This window comes from Mustela nigripes, chromosome 5 (assembly GCF_022355385.1).
Source record: "Mustela nigripes isolate SB6536 chromosome 5, MUSNIG.SB6536, whole genome shotgun sequence".
Classification (NCBI taxonomy): domain Eukaryota; kingdom Metazoa; phylum Chordata; class Mammalia; order Carnivora; family Mustelidae; genus Mustela; species Mustela nigripes.
Genome location: NC_081561.1, coordinates 142283430 through 142300810, shown reverse-complemented (window position 1 = coordinate 142300810; position 17381 = coordinate 142283430). Strand labels below are relative to the sequence as shown.

Below are 17381 nucleotides of genomic sequence, written 5' to 3'. Positions count from 1 at the left end.
GTTTTTTTTTTTTTTTTAGAGATTTTATTTATTTATTTGACAGAGAGAGATCCCAAGTAGGCAGAACTGCAGGCAGAGAGAGAGGAAGGGAAGCAGGCTCCCCGCTGAGCAGACAGCTCAATGCGGGACTCGATCCCAGGGCCCCGAGGATCATGACCTGAGCCGAAGGCAGTGGCTTAACCCACTGAGCCACCCAGGCGCCCCAAAACTAATGTTTTTAAATGCAGATTTTCCATGCTTCTGAAAAGCTCAAAGGTACTTTGTTGGGTTTTTATGTTCTTCCATTCCTGTTTCAGACCAAGAACCACCTCAACACAGTTCCATCATGGGCGTATAAACACCCTGTTTACTTGCAACCATTTCTGTCTCTTTTAAAGGAGTCACACTCGAGGTCCACCCAGGGAGCCCAGCCTGGACTCGACGTCCCCTGACAGCCACAGCCTCCACACGCAGCCGTGACTCAAGAAGGCACGCGGCCTGTTCCCTCCTTTCTACTGGAGCAGTAGGGAACGGGCCAGACGAACCCACAAGTTAAGCGGAAGTCGCCGTAGGTGTGTCTGGGGAGATGGTCCGTAACTCCTTTGCTCCGGTTGTCAAAGGGGCCTCGGGCACACCTCACTGGTCCTTGAATCTGCTCCTGCGCTGGGGGAAGCCAGGGCACGACCCGCCACAAACCCTAACTCTGCCAGAGACCAGCTTTTACAAACATGAGCTCAGATGCTCGTGTTTGGTGTGGACAGGGAAGGACATGATCACTGCTGACCAGAGAGTGCAGTGTCGCCCTTTGAACCATCCTCGGGAGAACGAGTGAGACGGTTCTTAGTACCAGGAATAGCCTCACACCTCCAGAAACACCCCAGGGCCAATGCTGCCCGCGCCAGCCACGCACCAGGCACATGACAAGGCGTCAGGACTACACACACGGGCTACAACTTAGTAAGACACAGAGCTTCAAGTCCAGTTCTGTCCGACTCAAAATCAAGGCTTTAACTACTTGGCTTGGGGACACCAGACATCTGGGAATGGGGTGCTAAGCGCCGAGTGGTGAAGCCAGGCACAGAAGGCCCCCCAGTGCAAGATGTGCTCATCAGGGAGGAAAAGGCAACTCCGTGGAGACAGAAAGTCACCTAGCAGCTGCCAGAGCAGGGGGTGCGGAGGGAGGGACAGCCCCCGAGCAGAGCGTTTCTTCGGGGCGATGGAAATACTCTCGCGTTAGGATCACACCACCAGTCGCACAGTTCGGTTACTCTGTTGTACAGGAGAATGCTACTGTATGTAAATTCAATAAAGCTTTCTTAAGAAGATCTATATGACAAGGTGAACATTTACTAAAATTCCAGCTCCTAAGGGCATTCCATGAGCCTGGTAAACACTTAAAGAAACCCTCGAGTGTTCAGGTGTCGTATGTCACCCAGATCTGTCCGGCAAACGGTTAAGCTGGAAATGGAACCTCTCGCTCCATGAATAACAAAGCAGCCTCCTTTCCTACCACCAACTGCCCACGGAGAAGAAAGGGGAGAGACTCCCAGACTCCTGATTCCCCTGACTGTGGTGGAATGAACCGCTTCTCCCTGGACGAGCAGGAAGGGGCCGCACAACAAGCCCAGCCAGCTGAGAACGTCTGTCTCATCGGGCAGGAAGAACTTCACCCCGCATCCGCAGGTGCAGATGGACCGTGTCCGCCAACGTCCCTAACATTCACCTTCAGAACGCATGTCGTCTGCTGGCCAGTCAGGTCTGTACTGAGCGGACGCCACGTGGCCCTGCAAGTCTGCAGACACGAAGTGGAAAGCTGGCCTGGCCTACACTTTTGTCTCCACAACCCCCACACACAAAACGGGCCAGCTGCCAGCACGAAACCAGACCAAATTCCATGTTTGTTTGTGGGGAGGGGGAGCTCGCTTCCCTCGCCAAAGAATTCAACTCCTCCTCCTTCGTTCTATTAAGAGGAGACAGAAATAAATGAGAGGAAAGCCCTGCCCTTCCTCCCGGGGGCTATCTCCCTTCCATCAGCACCCCACACCTGCTAGAACACTCGAACAGCAACGGACACGTGCAACGCGGCCGGGCACGGGCCCAAGGACAGCCAGACCCCGGCCCTACCCTCAAGGAGTTTACAAGTGTGCTGTAACTGAGCGGACAGCCAGGGAACAGGGTCAGGGGCCCGCCCGCGAGTGTGGGAGGAGGGGATGAAACACTTCACAGCAAGACCCTCAAACAACAACCTTCCTTCCGGCCAGGACTCTCCCACCTGAGAAGCCCCCAAACTCCGGCCACTGGCCTGCAGAAGCTCGGCCAGGCCTGCACACCACGTGCTCCGCTCACTTCTTACTATGTTTCTATAAACCAATTAGCTATTTTCACCTTACTCATTCTAACAAATACTAGCTAGGAAATCACAGGTTTGAGATTATACATGTGGTTTTTCAAATGTTCATTCAGATCAGCATTATTATATAAATTTTCAAAATCTTTCCATGAATCACTTAAAATCATCTCACACAAACCAGAACAAAAGGCCATCCTCGGAGCGCCCGGGTGGCTCAGTGGGTTAAGCCTCTGCCTTCAGCTCAGGTCATGATCTCAGGGCCCTGGGGTCGAGCCTCACATCGGGCTCTCTGCTCAGTGGGGAGCCTGCTTCCCCGTCCCTCTCTGCCTGCTTGTGATCTCTGTCTGTCAAATAAATTTTTTTAAAAAGGCCATCCTCCATAGACATGCAATACCACAGGTATCAACACACACGGGGCCCCTCCGGGTTGGGAAGGAGAAACAAGCCCCAGCCTGCTGTTCCCCTGAGACCCTCACGCAGGCAGGAGTGGTTCCCCCACCTCCAGAAACAAGTCTTCCTGGAATTCCACTGCCCTGGCTGTCTCTGGCTCCCCCTCTCCGGCCCTAGACCCAGCATCCCGCACCAGCCCCAGATGCGCTCACCTAGACAGCCCACACGAGCACGCTGCCAGGAAGTCCTCTGTGGACGAGCCACTCACCTCTCTGCGCTCCGATGGGCAGACAAACGTGATGGTCACCGCCGGGCTGTGACCGTCGCAGAAGTCCAGCTCCCTGGCCCCTTCTTTCACATAACTCAGGACAAGCCTGGATGACACACGTTGAGAAAAGAGTGTTATGGAAGTATGAATTCCATTCACATCGACGTGTTGCCCTGAGTGTTCATCCCGCTCACTCGTTTGGGGGTCAGGGGTAGCAGAAAGAACACTAAACTATAAAGGAAGCCACAGTACGAAATACCTTCAATTTCCATTTTTAAAAAGCTGATTTCAAGTAAACGTCAATGAGTGCTATTTTCTTTTTAAAAATAAATAAAGTGACCAATGTGTAAATTTAAATACTAAGAAAAGCTACTCGAGTAAGACAAACGAGAAAACACTATAAACAATCGAAGAAAACAAAATAAACACAGCGGAGCAGGCCGAGCGCGTTTCTGTCCACGAGGCTGCACGACTGCTTCTTCTCTAAACAATAACTTTGTAAGTGGAAGCCAAGATCTTTCTCTCTCTAACCTGAAGCCAGCCAAGCGCCCCAGCCGCCGTGACCTCCCACAGCCAGGAAGAGCCCGAGCCGCCCCAGTGCGCGGGGATCTCCCGGCGGGACGCGCCTGCCGCTCCTGGTGCACCGGCCACAGACCCGCCGAAAACAGATAGCCTTCCTCTTCTCTGCAGACTAGCTCAAGCTCTCACTCAGTGTCCAAGCTTTGCAAAGTCCCCTCTCCCCTGTGAGGAGTCACCCACTTGTCACTCAGGACAGCGTAATGGGCTGAATCGTGTCCCCCTACAATTCATACTTTGCAGCCCTAATCTCCAGGACCTCAGCATGTGACTGGGTTCGAAGACAAGGCTTATACAGAGGAGAGGAAGTAAAAATGCGGCCATGGGAGCGTGGCGGCGGTGGGGACGTGGAGCTAACCAGATAGGACGGGCATCCTTATCAGAAGAGACCAGGACACAAACACACAGACCAACAGAGCCCGTGAGGACACGGGGAGAAGGCAGCCATCTACTAGGCAAGGAGAGAGGCCTCCGAAGAAACCAGCCCTCCCATCACCTTGGACTCCTAGCCTCCAGAACGGAGAGGAAGTAAGTTTCTACTGCGGAAGCCAGCCTACGGCCTCTCGTTACAGCAGCCCTGGCAAACTAACACAGACACACATATAGAAACCTCCCAAACGTTTTTAAATTTAGGTTATGCTCCAGAGTCTTCTGTGGACCAAAGCAGTGGCCTGATACACCACCAGTTCCGTGCTAGAACAAGCCACAGCAAGGAGTCCACCAAGGCCCCAGGATCTACGGCACAATCCAGGACGCGGTGGCATCGGACAGGCCAGACGAGCATCTGCAGGAACTCACGCCCCAGCGCGGACCCACCTGTCCTTGTTCACCAGCTTCAGTCCCTCCTTGGGCTGGCCAACGTCGAAGGCCTGGTCCCCTCTCACCAGGCAGGCAGCTGTGCCGGCGGGACAGCCACGCAGCTGCGGACTGGGGTCCCGCAGCGAGTCTGTAAGACATCCCATGTGACGCTGTCAGACTGTACCTCAGTCTAAAAGTTCTGAAAGTCCTCAAAGTAACACAAGTTAGTAGAATTTTGGAACCCAGAAACAAGTCAGGCTTGAGAGAGATTCTGGGTGCACCGGTGACCTCTCCAGACGCAGGAAGTGCATGCGTCCTGGCCTGCGGGGCCACTGGGAAGCAGAGGCAAGAGACTCAGTCTGCTCCTGGCAGGAAGAGGTGATGAGAAACAGGGACTGTCACATACTTTGTACTCAAGGACTGTACACAGTCCCCCCACCCTTCCTGAAGACACACTAACTTGAGCATTATCCCCTTGTCCAAGCCATAAGCAACTAGAAAACGCAGGCACTCCGTGGACTGGTGGGAAGACGGGAAGGTTCGTGGAAGGAACCTACATACAGCTCTGGGACCAGGCCTTAGAAACCTCCCTTGCTGTCCCTGCGACTTTGCTCTAATGGCACAACTATCCAATGCCAGGTGCATTTCCCGAAGGTCTGGGGGAGGATTAAAGAACATCTAGATGTGCCCAGAACAACAGCCAGACGTTAGACGATCCGCGACTCTGCTTGTACACAGTCACAGGCTCACTTGCATCCCTGGCCTGTGACTGGTGCTGTACCTGACCGCAGCTCCATCCAGGGCTGGGACTCAGGGCCTCACACATGATGGCCTCAAAAAATATGTCCCTCACAAAGGAGTAACTATGGCCCAGTCTTCTTAGTCGGGGCGCAGGGTGGGGGAGGGGGGTGCCCTATCTTCTCCAGTCTGGCAGGAGGCCATACCAGCCGATGAAAAGGAAAGGCCGTGCAGCACAACTCTACCAGGGGCTGCTCTGAGTCCACATCAAGTACCAGTTGTACCTCTTCTCCCCGTGGCATTAGCAGATCCCTTGGTTTACTGAAGGCCAAAGAGGAGGCAAGATCCCCAAGTGTGCAGAGAGGATACACAGAGCCAGCCCACAACTGCTCGTGAGGGTCTCAAGGTCACTATCAACATGGCTTGTGACCCCAGGCAACTTCCTGGGTGGTAAATCCACTTTTCTTAATTTTTAAATTATCAATTTACAAAATTACTGTGAGTCAAAGTCACTGAAGTTCAACCCAAACTGCCAATAATCAGGAAGAAAAAAGCTTTTATAAGAAAATCGCCACCGAATTCAGAAAATCCTCGAAATGGTGAAAGACCAGAAATCTAAATGTTTTCTAAACTGAAATGAATTCAATAATCTGCAAGACTCTTCAGCTTTATAATCAAATTTGAGCTACAGACCCATTTAAGACACAGGCTTTGTTCGTCTGCCTTTTTCCAAAAGAACATTAAAAGCTGTCCTTGGAGAACAAAAGAATGATGTAAAAACCCTGACACACACAAAATCTAAAATTATCACTGGTCACTTTTAGTGAAACACATATGTGGTATACTCAAATTTAAAACAACAGTTTTTTTTTTCCCTAAACATAGAAAGAATCAAAATGGTACATAATATGTATTTGTACAACTCACCGTAAACTCAAATACCTACCACTCAGCCACACCATCCCATACTGAGTTTATTCTTAATATTTTTTTTCCAAACTTTTCTAAGGCCAAAGTCCCACAGACAGTGTGAGGAACAGGAACATAAAGATAACACTAGAACTCATCTTTTCTTTTTTCTTTTTTTTTTTAATAGAACTCATCTTTTCATTTGCTAATTCACTCGTGACAGAACTGCTGCTGGCATAGCAGAAAGACAAGTCTTGGTCTAGGAAACTAACAACTCCCTGAAAAACACACAAGCTAGGTTCTAGAAAGTGCGGACAAAACAAAGCCTTAGTCAAACTTAACATCCTATTTAGATAAAGACCATGTACAGCCTTCAGTTAATTTAGCCAAGACACCCAAGCTTCCCACACCACTTCTGGCAGCTAAGAAGAAAGCCAAGCCAAAGCTGGCTTAGGATAAAATATGCATCACAACCCAGTTCCCAAGGTCACTTGACCATCCCTCTCTTCCTGTCCCCCAGCCTGCAACGCAAAGCCCACAGACGTAGGTATGCCCAGCTGGCCAGAGGCTGTCCTCCCCTGGCCCCCCACAGGAAGGCTGACTCACCCTGCTGCAGCTGGTCTGGGGCCCCCGGCACACCCACCCCGTTCATTCTCCCACCATCTCGCTGGAAATCAGTTACCCGAGAATCCTGGAATCAAAATGTCTGGCAGAGAGCGTCCACTGAGATGGATAAACCTATACAGTCTGGATAAAACCTATATTGGAACCAAAGCTGACTGGGGGCCCCGGGGGGCTTATGCACAGAGAACATCTTCCTGTCTCCTTAGAGGGTTGACTCCGTGACATGGACACCCAACTAGGAATAACGGTGGAAGGGCAAAGACAGAGAAGTCTTCTAAGACCTCCCTCACCACCACCACCCCCAACCCACCTATGTCTCTACAAACGTTGATGAACAGCGAAGTGTCTGGGTCAGAGTCGTCCACCAAGTAAGCCCCACTAATCTTGATCAGAGGATTTAAGTCATGCTTCTTGAGTTCTCCATCAAATGCATAGCACGGCACCTAGAAGAGAGGAAGAGAAAAGGTGAATCCTGGACACCCACCTTCTTGTGGTACCAGCTCAGCAGAGCATCTGACCGATGTGTCACAGGACACTGGTCCTACCGCTTATGGTCTATCATGCCGTTCGGTCCCTCGGAGACAAAAGAAACAAAGCAGAGGTCAACAAGTGCTTCAGATGCTCTGCATTTAGCACCACGTTTTCCCCTCCTGACTGCCCCATCTCCATCAGTATGCTATGGCATCTGCCAGCCTACAGATGATCTCTCTGCCCCTACCCTGCCCTCAGCCCTCATCCCGGAGCTCTGCAATTCATAATGAAATTACCTGATTGGTCCATCCTCATCCGCTCCCCTTCCTCCCCTTCCACTCTGCCTGAACATGGGTCTGGGAGGTTGCTGTCGCCACCCTGCCAAAACCACTCCCAACCAGTCACCACTGACTGCCTGCTGTAGACATGATGTGCTTTCTCAGCCTTGAGTGTCACTGGCCCTTCCCTACTGCCTGACTGCCATTCTTCTCTTTGCTCCCTAGCCCCCCAGAGGCTCCTGCTTTCCCTCCACCTGCTGGATGCTCCTTCTCAGCCTCCTGGGAACATTCTTCATCTTCCTGCTATCTCTTAATGCAGAGGTACTCCACACCTGACTTCTCTGGTCACTTCCCTGTCTACACTCTTCCCCCCGGTCACCTCCTGCCCAAGTCCAGCAACACACAGTAGATCTTGTTCATCAGCGGACTCTGGAGACTGAATGCTTAAGTCCAAGCTCTGGTTGCTGACACTTAGGACAACCGTGAGCCAGTCTAACCTCTGTGCCTCCGTTTACCCCTACGTCAACTGGAAATAACGACAGTCATTAGCTCGGAGGGCTGCTGTACGGACAGAATGAGTTAATGTATGTAAAGTTCTTGGTACAGTTCCTGTCAAGCCCATATTAACTGTTAAACTTGTTACTGTTACCTCCCATTATCACTTAGATACCCAAAAGCATCTCAAATTTAACATTTAAAAATGAGCACTAGGTGTTAATATGCCACTTATGGATCATTAAATTGTACCCCTGAAACTAATAATACATTTTATGTTAACTAAGTTAAATAAAAAACAAAAAATTCTACCCCTGAAACTAATAATACCTTATGTTAACGAAATTGAATAAAAAATTAAAAATTCTATCCCTTAAACTAAGAATATACTATATGTTAACTAAGTTGAATAAAAAATTAAAAATTAAAAAAAAAATAAAGTAAAAAAAAAAAAGGGAAGAAATGATTCTATTTCTCCCCCAAACCTGTTCCTACTCCAGTGTTCTCGATCTCAGCATTCAGCCAGCTGCTCAAGCTGAAACCTTAAGATCATCCAGACCCCAAACATTCCACATCCAAAACCATCAGCAAGTCCTATCAGTTCTGCCTTCAAACTGAATCCCTGATCAACACACGGTCCCTGACCTCAGCTTTAGTGCAAAAATTACCTGCATCCAGTCTCTTAGATGGAGCGCCCCCCCACCCCACCCGGCCGCCCACCCCAGTCTCAGGCAGGTAGATCTGTATAACAAAAGGTAACCACTTAGTAGCTGAACAGTAGTTCAGCTAACAAGTTTTTCTAGGAAAGATGATCAAACTTGCGGGACTGCTCTGACCCACTAACCATTTCCCCCAGTGCAGTCCTCAGAGATTTCAGGGCTCGTATGGAATGAGTCGAGGGCAGCTCCTCACAGACTCAGGGAACACATGAACTCCTTTCAATGGGACCCCTAAAGCGAACTCTCCCCATGCACACGGGGGGATCAGTGGTCCCGCTGCCGACGGAGGGGGCTGCAGCGGTGGGGTGGGAGGGGTGTGCCGGCACATGAAGCCAGCAAGGTCAGAAGGCCAGACGCCAAGCCTCACACTGGACCCTGCAGAAAAGCCACCAAAACCAAAGGTATTCCTGCGGACTGTGACAAGGCTCCAGTGAGAGGAACCAGGGCATCCAGCACCCTGCAAATGGAAAGCCTGTCATCCTCCAGGCAAGGTAACACAGAGACAGTAACTCCAGCAGGGAGCGACCTGGCCTGTGGCAGGGGTGGGAACCAGCAGACAAGGAGCGACTCCCTAGCTACAAGCAGGGAGCAAGCCGGCAGCTGGCGTGGAGGAGAGCCGGGGCCACGTCTGAAAGAGCTTGTAGTTCTCCACCAGCTCAGCTTCACCCAAAGACTTGAGAGATTCCAGTAAGCGAGGTCTGCAGACGCCTGGCTCAGGCCAGTTTCAGCAACTTCTGGCCAGCTCTCTCCTCCAGGAAGGACTAGAAGACACGCCTAACACAGCACCCCACAGAATTGGAGCGTGCATCGGAAAAACAGTCAAGGCTCCTGGGGAAAGTCCTCCCCACTTCCTGCTCCACGGAGCAAAGCAATGGAGACATTCATAAGAGCAGGAATGTAGCCGCGGGGGAAGGAGGTCGTTGGCCAGCCGCTCACACCACACAGTGAATCAACCTTGTTAGCGGCAGACGTATACGAACTGCACTCGTGGAGCTCTGCTAAGAACACAAGCACCCCAGGCCTGAGTTCTCTGCACTCCTCGGAGTGTGATGGGAAGGGGGTGTACATCCAAACTATTTTAAAGAAATTACTATCTTTAAAAGGCCCTACCAGAATTCACTCAACAAGCATTAAGACTGTCTGCAACTACCATGAGCTTTGCCCCACAATTGTTTTAACTCCGACAAAGCCACTTACAACCGAAACGAGATACAGAAATCAAGACTCCAGTGACACGAACCACATCTGGACTGGTTTTGGGTTTTTTGCAGGGTTTTTTTGTTTTTGTTTTTTTTTGCATAAAATATTTACTACAGTAATACATACTATAATACCATCTCCTGTAAGGTATAAAGCTGTAATCAAACCTCACTGAAGACAGAGAAGAGGAAACCTGCTCCACCAGGATTTGCTACAGCGAGGCCCGGCCTCTCAGCGGCCACCACGGGCCTCTGCCCATTCCTCCTCCATTGACCTATACCTGAGGCACAGCAAATCCAAGCCATGAGCAAGGACCTGCCCTCCATACCCTCCCTCTATGGGCTCTCTAAGAGCAAGAAGCCTTTCAAAATTTAGTGAAATTCCTGCTTCCTGGCCCACGACAGGCCCTCCACAAATGAAAACTGAATGAATAAGGCCCGGGCTGCCAACCAGACCTAAAGACCGGATCACTGAGGACACACTGCACACTTCTCCTCCATGTGTAGATCGGCTTCTAAGAGAAATTAAATGTCACTGTTTGGAGAAAAAACACAGACTATACTCCTCCCCTCATACATCAAAAACTGATTTAGAGCAAGCCCTCCCCACCCCACCCCCATTACTTTCCTATAAAGAGCAACAAAGTAAATAGTTTAGGCTCGGAGGCGCACAGGTCTCTCTTGTTCTTCTTTGCTTTTTTCACAATCCTGTACAAATGTAAAAACTGTTCTTCGTTCTGGGGCTGTGCAAACACAGCCCAGGGCCAGGCTTTGGCCCAGGGGCTGTAGTCTATGACTTCTGACCTCCGACGCAAAGAAAATAGAAAACAAGTAGCATTTATGTATTTATTTTGCGAAGTAATTTTTCACCAGGTATAACAGTTCAAAAAAGCCAGGCAAGACAACAGTCAAAACAGGAAAAAACGGGTCTCGCTGCTGAGCTGGAGAGCCAGAGTCCAGGAGGACATCTGTGGGACCGGGAGAAGTCTGAGGCCCCACAGGAGAGCAGGAGGCAGCGTCTCTCTGTGGCTCTCACATGCTTTTCCTGCCACTAATTGCACACTGGCACACAGGGTAACCAAAGCATTAAAATTCAAGGTTTAAATCTAAACACTGTCATGTCAAGGTCAGTGTTGTTGTATTAGGCCTTCACTCTTTCCACACTTGAGACTTCTTTCTCACTTGGTGTCCCTCATGCTCTCTTCCAGGAGGCAACATTCTGCCTCTTGCAGTTCCGTATCTGATCATTTAATATTTACAGCTTCGTGTGGCTTTATTTCTTTAAAAACAAACTCCTCTCTTTCTGCCCTTCTTGAATGACACTGTATTGGGCCATCAGTGAAAATAACTGATTGCTCTCATCTTCAGATCCTAGATCCTAAGAGAGTCTTTGAACTCAATCCTTCAGAACATAAAACTTAATGGGGAGACAGAATAATCAACCCGTGAAGCCTGTGGCCTCAGGAAGCACAGAAAACCACCTCCAGACCTGCAGGGGGAGGAGGGGAGACGTGGCAGGGAAAGGGCCGCACAGGCTTCAGGCTCAGGGCTTGGGGAGAGGACACTGCAGGAATCACGAAGGACGACTTGACTGAACACCAGAGAAAGAGTGGAAGGAACGACAGAAGCCATCCAGTCTCTGACGGACACCAGCAAAGAACTGACTGGCCTGAACTCACAGCGTCCAGGAGGCATCCCAAGGCTGAGGAGATGGGCGCTGCGAGAGAGAGTGTCTAATCTAAACACGAGCTCATCCCTGGCAGTCACTGAGCTGCACGGCACCAGAAACCAAGAACTAACTAACTAACTAACTAAACTGAGATGGTAGACGGTGAGCCAGTCTACTTCTAATCATATCCTAGGATATTTTAAATGCCCTGTCCTAAAAATAAAAACCACCCAGCATCATTTTAACAATTAAATCACGTGGTACCTCTACTCAAATGGAATTTCAAAACTAAAAAAGATTTTTACCCCAAAAGGTTTATGCCAGTGTTTCAAATCTTAAAGGTCCCAGAATGCCCTTGGTAGTAAGCACCTGACCTTGAGTCCCCTTGTTACCTCTTTATTAGCTTTAAATGTCTCTTTCTTGCAGGCAGCAGTAGTCCTCCACTCGAAGTAATGCACACAATCTGTTGCAGTTACAAATTCAGGAGTTCCCTATTTTTAAAAAAAAGTAAAAATAAGTTACCATACTGCATTTTGTAAGGGTTTTTTTTTCCTCCCCCCTTAAAGTTAGAAACAGTAAAGGCTAATGAAAATTTTTAAAGCAGCACGGAGGGGGAGGAGGGAGGACACAACTGTTTTAGTTAATCAAGGTCATCAAGAAGTTCCCAAACCCAGAAATTATGAGACAAAAGCTTCGTGAAATCATGCTGGAATTTTGGTATAACTGGTCCAAAACTGTTCTACTGCCCCAACTATGCAAGCACAGTAACTCCTGGGATGTAGTCCTCAGAGCCCTTCCACTCTCAGACTCCAAATGTTCTCTTAACCAAATGCCAACAAAATCAAAGCCAGAAAATGTGACCTCATACTTCCTGTAAGCTGAGGACGGAGGCCCATCTGGACCCGACCGAGTTCACACACCAGCCTCGCTTTAGACACCCCCACACTCAAGGGCAGCCCCTCCACACAGACTGCAACCAGGGTCGACTCCAAAATGGTCAACCACAGCACTGCTGGGTGAGACGTGACACAAATTCACCTCTACACTCCCATGTGCAAATCTAGGGAGTTCTTTGCAATTCTGGTTCTCGTGTGATGAACACAGACCTCCTGAAGGAAATCAGTTAAAATTAAAGCAGCAGCTAGCCTATGCTATAACACAGACCTCCATATTTCATACCACTGCAAAAAGATCTTTTTTCTAAGGTTCCAACATAGACAAGAGTGCATCTGACAGGCTGGTCCCAAATTAACAATGTTAAGTTCTATTTTTAAAGTTCTTCAGAGGAGACATTATGGGCCTAAAGATACAACAATCACAGCACCAAATTCTAAAACAATACTTTCTTTAAGGTAATCTGGCAGCCCACATGAGTTTCCACAACCTTATTTTTCTAAACACTTGGGTTCTTACTCTGATTAGAGAACAGTCGTAGGATCTCTATATAAATTGCTTCTCCTAAAAGCTAGCAAGTATTTACTGGAAGGTCCTTTCTATATACCAGAGATTAAAACCAACCACTCATATGCAATATGCAAGAATAAGAACAAACATCACACTTTAAATAATGATGTCCCCTTGCAATGCCAGTAACACTCAAAAAAGGTGTGATTGATGGCCATTACCTACTGGCCAAGACTTCTCCTAGACAGATGCTGGTCTTCCCAATTTAACATAAATGAGGAAACAAAAACAGTTTAAAAATAATAATAATAAAGGCACTGCCCTAAAACTACCAAGATAAAATGCTAGGTAAAAAAAGTCTTAGAAAGAAAAAAATTTATGCCTACAGTGGAAACACTCAACAGTGTTTTGAGTTTAAACACACTAATCACCTTGAATTGTAGTTTTATACAGGATGTAGGTCAAGTTTCACTTAAAAGTTGTAACTATGGGCTACGGTTTGTTTACATATTGGTTCTTAATGGTGATGGTGTTTTGGTTGGTGGTTTGATGGCTCTGTTTGTGTTTTTAATTTTGCTCACTTATTCTTCCCAGAAAAACACTATAGCAAGAATGCCTAACGGACAAACATTTTTAGCAAATGGAACATTATAAAGTGACTCTGTGTGGACTCACCAAGGTTTTCCCACATAAGAAGGTAATGCTACTCTGGATTCTGTGATTTGGGCTTTGCTTACAGCTCTCTGTTGTGTTGAATTCCAGAAGAGATCTGGTTACAGTTTTTGAAGAAGAATCACCTATTTGGAAAAGAAAAGACATGAACAAACTATAAAACATTTATAACCATAAAGCTATTTCTAAGCATAAGCAAATTAAAAGTGGCACTATAATTCATCTGAAGGCTCATAAACTTACAAACTGTCCCTTCGCCAGGATTTTCCATCTGAAGAATGGCATTTCCATCAAGCTACTGGTCAAGCCCCAAACACATTAGAGTCTTATCTTTCTCTTATCTACCACATTCAATAAATCAGAAAGTTATAATGGTTTTGCCTCCATCTCAAATCCACCCACATCTCACCACCTCTACTACTGCTGCTACTAAAACCACTACCATCTCTCACCTACACTCTGGCAATAGTGTAAGATTGGTCCCCTTGCCTCCATCTTGTCCCTCACCATTCCCCCTTTCCCCATCTACCTCAACCAGTGTGATCTTAGAAAATGTAAATCAGAATATATAACTCAACTGCTCAAGTTCTTCAATAATTTCCCATTACCTGTTATAAAATAAATAATTTCCTAATTACCTGTTATAAAATAAAATTTCTTTAGAATGGCTCACAAGTAGGGTGATTACATCTCAGTTTGCCAGGACTGTCACTGCAATAATCTGGAATAAAATGTCTATGCCATACCAATATGGTAATAAATTGGCATAGGAGCAGATAAACTCACAAGCAGATTAGAAGAGAGAGCGAAGAGAGATACGTACAAATCAAACCTTGATATAAGACAGAATAACAGATCAATGAGCAAAGAAGAGACTATTCAATAAAGGGAACTAAAGAAAATGAGAATCCACATGTGAAAAAAGAAAAAAACTGGATCCCTGCCTACCACTGTATACAAAAATCAACTCTAAAATAAAGACATAAACATCAAACTTAAGAACTTTTAGTACAAAATATAGTTATCTTTTAGATCTTAATGTAGAAAAGTATTTAAAACTCAAAGCATTAACTTCGGAATATTAATATATTTGACTTCTTAAATTTAAAAGTTTACTTTCATCAAAATATAGCTTAATGAAAACAAACTACTTATAAACTGGAAGATAGACAAAGCTAGCAAAGAACTGGAATCAAGAATATAGATTCTCACACACAGGAAAAGAATAAAAAACTTTTCTTTTATAATCCTAGAAAGTGAAACAAAATAACCTCTAACTGAAAGAACACACAAAACGGAGATAAGGGAAAACCCACACCTAGTCATGTCTTGGTAAATTTTAATATTAAAGGCAAAGAGAAAATGTTAAGGCTTCTAGAGAAAGAACACGTCACATGCACTAGATAACCCAATATAAAATGGATGGGATCAATCAAAAGGAAGAAAAATATGTCAGGAAGCATACGAAGAGAAATGTTCAACACCACTGGTAACCAAGGAATTACATACTGAAACCACATGGCATACCAATTACAACCATTCCAATGACAAAAGTTAAATACCAAGTGTTGGAGGAGAGTGGTCTAGCTCTCCTTTGTTGCTTCAGCATGGTATTAGGTCCTAAAATTGAACATCTTGTACCCCATGAGCTACGTACTGAACTCTTAGGTATCTACACAAAAGGAAACAATGCACATGAAACACGTGAAATGTGAGCAAAAACCTGGAAACAACCGAAATGCTCATCAGTAGAACACTGGATAACTTACCTTTGGGAGAGCCACACAATATTTATGTAAAAGTTGGCTGGAACAAACTACAGTGAAAGATAACGAGTTGGTTGATCTTTAGCAACATAATATTGTTGTTACCACTTTAAGTCCCAGAAAATTACACATAGTATGATATACACTTCCTAGAAAGATAAAAATACCTCTCTCTCTCTCTCTCTCTCACACACACACACACACACACAGACTCTTGAGAAAGAAATAAGACACAGCAAGAGAAAGAAACAAAGAAAGGGAAGAAAATTTTAAATACAGGTTAATTATTACTCCCACTGAAGGGAGATAGGAAGATGGAGAAAACACATAGATAGTGATTATTCTTCTCGGGTTACTAGATTTTGTTAGTAATCACATTATTAGTTAGTAGTCACATTATCCAAAACAACTAATCACATTATTAGTTAGTAGTCACATTATCCAAAACAGCTAATTAAAGAACAAGAAAAGGGCGCCTGGGTGGCTCAGTTGATTAAGCAACTGCCTTCGGCTCCGGTCATGATCTTTGAGTCACAGGATCCAGTCCTGCATCAGGCTCCCTGCTCAGCAGGGAGTCTGCTTCTCCCTCTGAGCCTCCCGCCCTCTCCTCCTCGTGTTCGTGTTCTTTCTCTCTCTCAAATAAATAAATAATCTTAATTTAAAAAAAAAAAAAACAGAAGGTTAGTCCACAGATCAGTTATGACTGTGTATCATGAACTCGGGATTATAATTGGTCCAATCCGATATAAATACCTGAGATCTTCTTTTAAAAAAGAAATAAAGGAGGAAGAAAAGGGGAAGGATCAAAATTAAGATGCAGTGGGGAGTGGGTAATGGGTTCCAGAGCTGCCCCCACAGCACCAGTCTCACAGACCATTGGTTCCTTCTCCCGACTGCCCGCCTGCCTTTTGTGCAAAGGTCTGCCTGAATCGTTCTCTCCCCTAAAACTCCCGAGATCTTTCCGAAAATCCTTCTTCTCAGCCGAGAGCACAGTCTCCGGGACCAAGGACAGCGCCCCGTGGACAGCACCCGTAGCCCCGCCCATGGTAGGCGTGTCTAGCGCCGCGAGATGGGGCGGGGCTTCTACGCGCCCCTGCAGTGCTGCGCTCCAGGAGACACGGAGGGCGGGCGAGGACCGCAGCAAGCTGCACAAGCCGCTGCCACAAGGGGGCGCTCACAGGCCACGGTCCCCCCCCCCACCTTGAAGACCCTCCCCCACGCCTCCCGTCCCCCCACACAGCAGCCCCTTCCGGCCCTGTGCCCAGAGCTCCTGGGGGCTCCTCGTAACAGCTGGGCCCGCCCTGAAAAGGAAACGCAGAGGGTCCTGGCCTCGGGCTGGGAGGGATCCAGCCAACCTTTGCCGCCGCGGCACGGGGCACCGGCATCCCTAAGCGCCAGGCCCCCATCAGCATCGCACCCGCCTGTCCATCTCGCCTTCTTCCTCTGCCCGCTCCGCCCGGTGGCCGGGACCGGCTGCCAACCCGGGCACTCGGGAAGAGGCCGCAGCGAACCGCGGCAGACAACCGCGGCAACCGGCCAGCCTGGCCGTCCTCCCCGGACGAGAGCCGGGTGAGGACTGCGGGGCCGCGGCCAGCACGCCAGGCCCACGGCCAGCTCCCGAGGACGGCGCCAAATGGGCTGGGCCGCGCTCGCCGGGCCCGCCAGACCGCGCCGGGTCCTCCAGACCGCGCGCCGGGCCCGCCAGACCACGCTCTCCAGGCCGGGTCCGCCAGACCAGACCGCACTGGCGGGGCCCCACCAGACCAGACCGCGCAGGGTCCTCCAGGCCGCGCTCTCCAGGCCGGGTCCTCCAGACCAGGCTGCGCGCGCCAGGCCCACCAGACCGCGGTCTCCAGGCCGGGCCCGCCAGACCAGGCCGCGCTCGCCCAGGCCCGCCAGGCCGCGCCGGGTCCTCCAGACCGCGCTCTCCAGGCCGGGTCCGCCAGACCGCGCTGGGTCCGCCAGACCGCGCGCTGGGCCCGCCAGACCGCGCGCTGGGTCCTCCAGACCGCGCGCTGGGCCCGCCGGACCGCGCCAGGCCCGCCAGACAGCACGCGCCAGGTCCTCCAGACCGCG

The 17381-nt window shown here is 48.5% G+C and overlaps 1 protein-coding gene across 1 annotated transcript in view; it reads right to left on the bottom strand.

Moving 5' to 3' along the window:
* The window catches only part of IGF2R (insulin like growth factor 2 receptor), a 95968-nt gene that overhangs the window by 53922 nt on the left and 24665 nt on the right, over positions 1–17381 (bottom strand). The window contains exons 3-7 of the mRNA XM_059401378.1: positions 13543–13664; positions 11856–11954; positions 6943–7075; positions 4380–4509; positions 2988–3093 (exon numbers count right to left, since the gene is read on the bottom strand). Coding sequence (XP_059257361.1) covers positions 2988–3093; positions 4380–4509; positions 6943–7075; positions 11856–11954; positions 13543–13664 — 590 coding nt within the window. The remainder of the gene's footprint in view (positions 1–2987; positions 3094–4379; positions 4510–6942; positions 7076–11855; positions 11955–13542; positions 13665–17381) is intronic.